We start from the raw sequence: 9,479 nt of genomic DNA, 5'->3' as shown, positions 1-9,479 counted from the left end.
ATATATATATATATTTGAAAAGAAACCACCATTTCTAGACATCCTGCTATGCTGTTCAGAATAATGCATCAAGTGACTTTTTTGGAGTATTAAGCAGCTAATAATTTTTCCACTCACTTCATTGAGGGTGTACATTAGAACTAACAGCTATCAAGTTTGTTTCAAACTTAACAGAAACTCGGTAGCATAGCACAGATTCACTACCACAGCTGGTGTCTTTTCTTGACACCATCTCCTCTAAATCCTCTATCATAACACTAATGTATCGCACAAGGAGTGATCATAGGGAGGTCATTTTCCAATCCATATGATAGCACATTCTGGCAAAAATTTAATTCAATCCCCTGCAAAGCAGAATACCAGAAGGAAGAAATAATAAACACATTTTTTGTTTGGATTTGTTTGGGCTGCTAAAATTAACTCTAACTATGAGAAACAATGAGTTTGTTTTCAAATATGTAAGGGGTATGTGTGAGCACATGCACAAGTGTGAGTACAGAACAGCACAATCACTGTAGCATCTTGCTAGTGAAACAGGAAAGCTCTGGACTGGGCAGGACGGCTACTTAGGCTAACTACTTCCTGTCAGCGAGATTAGAGAGCAGGATGATCACACAAGCTGCCAGGCTGTTTCTCACTCGCCGGACATTTAGGATGGCTCCACAGTCACAATCACTGAGTCTCATTACGCACAGCAATATATCTGAACTATGTCACGGCAAGATGACATGAGGAGAGGGAAAGGGGTTATAGCCACCAATCAAGGAATCTTTCACTGTTCTGGGGTATGATATTGAATGTGAAGATGTGACCTGTTCACTCCTCTCACATCATCAGGACAGATATGACTATGGCATTTTAGCTGTTCATCTCGCTCTCTGCAGGGACTGAAGACTCATCTTTCCCCTCAGTGAAGTGAGGGGACACTGAGAGGGCAGGAAGGCGGGAACACAAGGAAGGCACAAGGGAGAAGGAGAATAAAAAAAGCCCAGAGGAAGTTCAGCATCCTGTGTTAAATCGCGTCTGTTTCCTAATGAAACCTGCACTCCATTGTCAAACCAAAGCCATCTCCCTCTGGTCACCACAACCTCCAGCAGACGGCATCTTGGCATTGCAAAAGAAGGACGCGGAATTCAAATAGCTGACAAACTGGAACATTAACTTAAAACAGTTGCTCAGAGGAAACATTAAACCCACCTCTATGTGAATTCTAAGTGAACATTATAACAGTAAGTGAACTCTGTGGAGTGATGACATTCGCCGAACCACTTGTGATGTGAATATGTAGGTCATCGCAAATACTGACATGCAGGGAAAGTTTTCTGCGCCTGGATGGCGGTGCAGCAGCCAAAAACTGCCGGCCCCTCACTGGAAACAACCACATGAACTATCAAAGTCACACTAGCCCAATTAGCATGCTCAAGTGCTATTTATGGAACATATAACAGTCGGTGTACATGAACCTGGGTCGGAAACCATCAAAAAACAAACAATGTGTAATTTCAAGTAATTATTAGACCTGATCATGACCTTATTAGCCTTGCTACGTGGCTGGAGGATTGGCTGCTGTCAAATTGTAAGACAATGGCTGCCAAAACTTTTTTTAAAAAAGGGAGACAAAATAATACAAATATTTTCCACAAAATAAATTTAGGTGACGAGGGAGTGAGAAAGGAGGTTGAAAATAGGGGCAAAGAAAAAGGGGAAGGCTTGAGAGAGAGAGGGGGAGGTGGATGAAGCAGGCAGCAGAGAATCCAGCAATGACGACAGCGACCAGAGAACAACATGCCAAACCCTGGAAGTCATTTCCTGCTTCATCGAAGACTTTTATGGAATTCTAGCAGTGTGGCTAACGTCACAACAAGAAGGAAAGACGGAAAAAGTTCAGGCCCTTCTCCCCCCTTCTAAATCCAGTCCCTCTACCCTCTTTTAACCAATAATTTATGTTTGCTAGGTAATGCTACTCATTCCAATACTTACTTTTCAGTGGTTTGCACAATTAAAATGTGTTCTTCTTTAGATTCTGAGGCTGTGACTCCAGGAGCATGGAGTATATCCATTATCACTGGAAAAGTGATAATGGTGTAGCGTGTGCAAAATAACAATGTACTTGTGTGAAACATTGATAGCTTTGGCACTTACTGTAAGCCACAGTTTACCAGATCTAAAAGCTATAACTTGGGAACAATCCTTTTAAATCCAATAAAACTCCCGCCAGCTAATGTTGTTTTGTGCAATATTTGTTTTCCCTCCCAAATGGCACAATAATCACTTTTAGAGAGAGCTGCACTTTTAGAAAACATCAACAAAGTCAGAGAAAGCAGCAATGATGGTAAGCAACAGAAGGATTACAGCAGCGATGTACCAGGGGGTGGTCAATCAGGTGGCTTTAAATACTGCCCTCCTCGAGGGATGCAGGGGAAATGGAAGCAGCCTTCACCACTGTGATCAATAGCTAAGTGCCTTTCTGGCATTTGTCTATTTAATCCATTATCGAAGGCCATTTGAGTCTGCAGTGTGGACGAGAGACCTACAGCGCTCACAGGAAGAGTTGAAATATGGAAGCAGGATACATGTGGACAAGACACACCCACTGACAGCACCACCCTGCTCACGTGTGGAAACACATGCATTAATACTACTAATGGGGACACACGGGCCATCGAAACAGCTGACGTGTCACATAAACATGACAAACATGAACTGCCTCTGAAAGCTACTACATACACCGACAAATGTTTGCTGTAATATTACAAAAACAACAACAACAAAAAAAAACACTCAAAAAACAACATACAGCAACCCAGAGCACTGTCGGCCTTGTGGAAAGCAATTACTGAATCACAAGGTCCTTCATTTTGGAGTGCAAGACATTGAGACACAGAAAGAGAAGGGGAAGGAGGACACAGAGAGACTTGTCATTGCAGCAGGATGTCCTTTCAATGTGAGACTGACGCACTGCCTGCCAAAACTCCATGGTATCTACGTGTCCCTTCTCACAGCACCCCTGCATGTACTTTTGCACATGTACATTATCTATGTATAACCACCACATCCAAGCAATCAGCAAAGCCAACAGTGGGTGTGCGACAGCACTTAAGAGGTGTCCAGTGAGGACTGCAGCACTGCCACAAGTGAAAGTTGGGAGGTAATGAAACAGGTTACTGGCAAAAGAAAGACCACGGAGATTGTTGCCACAGAAGTCTGCTGTCACATGAGAACAGTTTGCTTGCCATTTTCTTTAATTAAAGACTTTTTCGTCTCATTGAAAAATGTCATTTCTTCAGACAACTCTTAATCAAGAGCTAGCGGTCCCACTTTATAATTAAGAAAATGTACAAACATTTATTGGACTGTTGAAAACATATCTACACTGTCTAATCCAAGCACACAGTATAGTCTCCTGCGGTGTGTGCCCATGTGGGAAAACCCATGTTGTAAGCAAGTTAATGATTACAATGCAAAACAACCAGTTGACTGACTGGGTAGGAGTGAGATGGCAGTCAAATGAAATGTCCCCAAACTCACTTTGCGCAACCAGTCATGGGGCACAAATACACTCTCAAACACTCACAGGGTAGTTTAATGGCATTGCAAGAGTTCTGCGTCTAGGTAAGAGAATATATTACCTTTAAGCTAATTTAACTACAGTATTAATAGTAGTAGTATGATAATGCAGAGGTGATTTAAATATGTTTAATAATAGTAACCAAGGCTAGAATTACAGTATTTGTTAAGACAATAGCACAAACAACCAAGCACACCAACGTCCTGTTATTTTACTTTGCCTCAACAACAACAGTCAACAAATCAAAACCACTGGCAACTTCGGACGTGAAGACCTCAAGCCACCGGAATCCTGACCAGATAAAAAAGGAAAAGTAATCAGCGAGACAGCTACATCCTTAAGAAAAGGAAAATAGAAATTAGGAATGGTGAAAACTGAACAGGAAAGAAAAACAGTCAACTCCCATCACACATTAATGATGGACATGTGGCCAATTTTGATTTCTACAACAACAAAAATCTATTACAAAGTTACTACCTCATGTATCCAACTATGACACAAATAGCCACCACTGAAAGACTCCCCGAACTGCACAATAGAGAAGGTGTCGCATCAAGAAAGTCATACCCTTCAACCAAACCTTAACAAAAAGCGCAAACACAACTCAAACAATAGATAAGGCCAGGCCTTGAGCGGCATTGGGGTGGGAGGACCAATGAATTCCTGCCGCCCCACACGCAGCAGCAGCACTGCACTAGCCTAGTATAGATGCTGCGCAGCACGGATGACCACAGAGAACAAAGACTTCAATTATGTGGAGCTCTAACAGGAGAGCTAAAAACGGGACCATGGGCAGGGAATAAAACCTTGGAGTGCTGCCGGAATGCTGAGCATTTAAGCACCATCGACACACAACACACTGTCACTCCCAAATCGCACTGCCACCGTCACTGAACTTTCTCCAGCCTCCATGAAACAGGGCAGTGTTCAAGTGGCTGAAACAGAGGACTCTTATGCTTAACTTGCACCCAAACTTGTCAAGTGCGTAACTGCAGTTAAAGAACAGTGCATGATACAGTAGGGGGAGGGAAGCTTTCTATGGTTTCTTTGTACCTTGGGTTACTGACCCATATACACCGCAGGGTAACAAAAATAAATATTAACCCCTGAAAGGCAAATCCACAAATCTGAAAGAGGAGTTTGAGCATGTGTCATGCAACCAAGGTCAAGGGACGACACATTTCATTAATTAGTCTGCACAATTAGAAAATGTATTAAACAGGTTCACTTTTCTCTCCAAAGACAATAATGCAGCCGAAGATCTGATTTCATATATTTTCTCTCTCAGTGTTTCTATCAGAAAGCATAATTTTCACTTCCCAGTCTTGACAAAGTTAGAGAATGTCGGTTCTTAACTTTGGCCAGAATTCAGAAACAGTTTGTAAGTTTGCACACAAGAGTGGCGTTTACTTAGTGGAATCTCACTTCTCAGAATGGTAACCATCATTTTGGCAACCAAAAGAGGCATTTATTGCCCAACAAATATGAACAGATAACACAAGTCAGCCATTGACACACAAAAAGTCTGCTTCAGGAGGAGGGTCTAGGGTCAACACTCAAAGGAAAGGGCTTTTATTACTGCCAACCATATCCACATACATTACAAATGGAATGTATCTTAAATCTGCATTTCAAGGTGGATTGTTGACATTTCTATCATGTCTCAAAATTTGTCAATTAAGACTAAGACCAAGCCTGTTTATTACTTTCTAACGTTGTTTGAAAAGCGCAACAAACTGCTCTGGCCTCTCCATGACAGCAGCGTGCGTGAGTGCATACCTAATTTCTCCACGAGTTTGAGCATGACTCCACCAATATGGATTTCCCCGGTGACCCTCAGCGATACGTCTCTGTGGAGGTCGGTGACATGCATCTTCAGTTCCCACGTCCCATCGGCATAACAGCCATCGGGCATCCGGATCCCGTCCAGCGCCATCCTGCCAAACAAACCCACAGTCAGGTGGGGAAATGATCTGGCTAAACTTCTGTCACACTGGAGTGAAGAGAAACTTTTTGACCCTCTGGAAAGGAATACATGTGGTGCAAAGTCCATGCATGCGAGGTCTTGAGAAAGAACTGTACCCTTTTATGATATTTTCAAGCAGACTAGGCTGATATTTCTGAACATGTGTACTTGGGAGGGATGTAAATTAAACTCACTAACTAGCAGAGCTGAGCACTGTTCTAGTATTGAGTGCTTGAGTATTTTTCATTTGTATTTCTAAATATATGCTTCTACTCCAGGGAAACTATACATTTCTACTTAACTGCATTCACAGTATCTGACAGCTGTAGTTGCTGGTTACTTTACCGTGGCAGCCACCCTTTTTTTAAAAAGGGGCACACACAGCAAAGTCAATTGACTAGTCATGGTTGACACTTCTCAGCCTGCAACAACAGTTGTATGATGTCTTCTGTTGCTCTGGAAGATTTTTCCAAAGTCTGAAAAAAAGTAACCCTGATGGTGTCAGAGTGATGTCATTACTCAGTCCCTCAGCTTGGACTAGGATTACAGGTTTATAATAGAAAGCACACTGTACCAGGCACAGTACACAACAAAATGGTATAGCAATATTTTAAATTTAGCATGATTTTTGCATCAAAGTGATGCAAGTTTCTTGATCTGTCACACCTTCAATACAAAACATGCATTTCCATAATTACTTTATCCATAAATTTTTTTTTATTAATTTTCCATATATCAATATTGATGATATGAAATGACAAACTATGATAGAGAATTTTATTGCTATTGCCTACTTCTAACAAGGTTCATCCTTCATTGTGAGTGGTTTTACTTTTGATACTTTTAAACATACTTTGCTGCAAATTCAGTGCAATTCTGAATAAAGAATGCTTTTAAAGGAGTATTTTTTTTCCCCATTCTGGTACTTCTACTTTTACTTAAGTAAAGCTAGTAAAGTAAGAGATACTTCTTCCAACATGAGCACACTGTTACGGCAATACAACAGTGGTAACAGACGTGGTGGTTTAGCTCATTAATGAACATTAGACCATCAAGGATGATTTAGAAAGGGATGGTCAAATGTTTGCCCATCACTGTGGTTGTCCTCATGCTTCTTGCTGGGAATAAGACGCGCCCTGTTGTATTAAGTCACTGCCAAAAAGTTACATTATGGCGTATATGTCATGCTTTGATCCGAGAATGTCCAGCATAGAGTGGCCTGGCGATCAAAAGAGAAGTCTCATCAATAAAACACGGCAGAACAAAGGCTATGGGCCCGTGGCTAACGTTCAACAAGCACCTTTTGCAGCTATTATCTCGCAAATGTGCCGGTTCACCTGTTAAAAATAACGGTAAAGTCCCTCTTACAAATAGGCAGAAGGGTTAATTATGTAAGCGAAGTCCGCACAACAGCTTCCCGGCTACGTGCACAGTCGCTAAGTCGCTCGATACGGGAGTGAGTTTAGTAGAAAGTGTGTCTAAAAGCAAACAACCCGCTAAAATTAGCTTAAAAATAAGAACTGTTCATCTAAGCGTAGATTAAATGTAGCGGAAGACAACAATAAATACGCTTTCATATTTCATAGCGGCGAACGAGCAAAGCGGGTGAGGACGAACATTAAAATATACTCACCTTCACAAAGACGAGGAGAAAAAAACTCTAAAACAATCGACTACACGGTACAGAACAAGTTCCCCCTCTTTAAATCATGTATAAAGTCTTTTGTAGACAATAAAAACAGAAAGAAATCCCCGAAGAACTCGCTGAAGAAGTGAAGTATCCCAAACAGTTTCCCTGCAAGCTTCGGCTTAATGGAGTCCAGCCGTCCCTCTTTCTCTCTCCCTCCCTCTCTCCAGCAGCAGATAACGTCACTGCTCCAATCCCACTTTTCCTTTCATACTGGGAGCTTTTCTGATCGCCTACTGGTCCCCCCTGTCACAAACACACAAACACACACACACACACACACTCTCTCTCTCAGGGCTTAAACTGGACCTGAGTGTTTGAACTGTGGGTTAATTCTCCCTTTTTGACCCAGTATGTGGGGTTATCTGAGAGCCACTTTGTAGGAATACAAATCATTCTTTTTTATCATTATTTGACCAGTAATATGGTCTTATATTCCAAAACGCTATATTCAGCCTTAAACATTTGGGGGGTTAAACAACAGAAGTAAATAAATAAATAAATAAAATAATCAATGAAAAGAACTCATTGATAAAGAATGTGAACAGAATACAGTAGACTTGTATATGTGTTTTATTACAGACTTTGTCAAACTGCAAGCCTCCACATTAGAAAATTCAACAGTTTGTGGCAGGGATAATGGACATGCAGTTAGGATCTCAAGCTGCCTTTTATGGCAATAGTGCTGCCTAGCCCTGCACCAGCATCTAGGGACCTTTGGGTCTTTAGCCACGGGAGTAAGAGCACAAAATAACAGGGCATTTAGTTTTTTGTCACTTTAGAAGTTTTAAAAACTGAAAAGTGTCTCCAAAAATGTTTTTTCCTTCCAGCATCGAGCAATTCCTTTAGAATAAAAAGCCTCAGTGAAAGATTGTGAAGTGTGGAAATTAGCCAAGGTATACAGATATCTACTTTCATTCCTGACACATCACATATATTCAGTGAGCATTTTATTGTAATGTTGTAGGTGGTCCATGTGGAGGAATGTCAGATTACTTCACAAACTCTTTTGGGTTTTAAAGTAAAGAAATCAACTATATTTCATTATTTTATCTATTATAAAATATGATTCTGGAGCGTATCAAGTAGGTCCAGCTGCAGACAAATAATATAAAGTGCAGTATTTATCTCTGCATGTAAAAACTTCTTACAAAATGGAGAGCTGGAAAGTAAAGTAGAGAGCTTCCAAATTGTACTTAAATACAGTAAATGAATAAATAAATAAATATTTTCTTCATCAACCAAATGCTGGTTGTTGCTCTACACAGCAGCAGATGAATAATGGCATTTTATATGTGCATTAAATCAAATGATGACCCAAATGACAAAAAAAAACAAAACAGAGATAATGGCCACTGTCTCTTTCCAAAGCAGCAGCATAATGCACCCCAACACACTCTCCAAGTGGTCTGCAGTAAAGACCCATGAATCATCAGTGTTTCTGGCTCGGTGTCCCGGTGAACTCGCTCAGCTCCAGTCCTCCAGCTCTGGAATCTGGGCCTTCAGACTACAGTCAGCATCAAAGCGATTTATAACATCTCTCCATGCAGCTCTGACCCCCCTCGTCAGTGTCTGGCACCCGACCCGTTGCCTTTTATAGGCTGTGTTTTAATTGCAGAGTAAACATTTGAGTCAGTCAGATGCAGAGCAGGAGAGTCAGATAGGGGGGCTGGCTTGGCTGCTGCTGATGTGGATGAGGAGGGGTGGCGGGTGGGGGGATGGAGGGTAGGAAGAGGAGGCAGAGAGATGGAGGATGTGAGGAGAAGCCTTCAAGAGGCTTACATTGTCTCCATGAGTCATCTTTACAAAAAACAAATTCTGTTCTTCCGCATTTTGATTGTAGTTGGTGTGACATTTGGGCGGTCATGCAAGTAAAACTTTATGTATTTTATGCCAATTTAACATTATTATAAAAACATAACTGATCAAGTCATGCAATTAGAAATAAGAGCATTAACAAGTGTCAAAATAGCTCTGTGATTGAAAGGCACCAGATGGTGAATAGGGGTCTTTGTTCCAGTATTACCTATAGATGACTGACCTCTTCTGGTCAAACACAGAACAGCAGGGCCAAATGCATTATTTATGAGATTCACCTCTGTTCTAACTGGTCCCATCTGTGAGCCTATCCTCTGCAGATGTTGCTGAACTGCATTAAAACGCTAGTAACTCATGTGGAAGCAATGACTGCTTGAGGATTACAATGTGGCCTATTCACGATCTATAAGTCAGCTTTGTTATTCACATCAGGGGGTGCC

At 41.3% G+C, this 9,479-nt stretch overlaps 1 protein-coding gene across 4 annotated transcripts in view; it reads right to left on the bottom strand.

Annotated features, from left to right (window-relative positions):
• The window catches only part of fermt2 (FERM domain containing kindlin 2), a 46,101-nt gene extending 38,717 nt beyond the window's left edge, over positions 1 to 7,384 (bottom strand). For 2 of the 4 annotated variants that reach the window (XM_046062024.1, XM_046062025.1), the window contains exons 1-2: positions 7,168 to 7,384; positions 5,348 to 5,505 (exon numbers count right to left, since the gene is read on the bottom strand). In XM_046062024.1, the coding sequence (XP_045917980.1) occupies positions 5,348 to 5,504 (157 nt within the window). In that variant the 5' untranslated portion in view covers position 5,505; positions 7,168 to 7,384. The remainder of the gene's footprint in view (positions 1 to 5,347; positions 5,506 to 7,167) is intronic. The other 2 variants (XM_046062026.1, XM_046062027.1) reach the window with 1 other exon arrangement.
• Between the last annotated feature and the right edge of the window lie 2,095 nt (positions 7,385 to 9,479).

This window comes from Micropterus dolomieu, linkage group LG11 (genome assembly GCF_021292245.1).
Source record: "Micropterus dolomieu isolate WLL.071019.BEF.003 ecotype Adirondacks linkage group LG11, ASM2129224v1, whole genome shotgun sequence".
NCBI classification, from domain to species: Eukaryota; Metazoa; Chordata; class Actinopteri; order Centrarchiformes; family Centrarchidae; genus Micropterus; species Micropterus dolomieu.
Note: the sequence above shows the minus strand (reverse complement) of the source record. Positions and strands in the feature narration are given on the sequence as shown.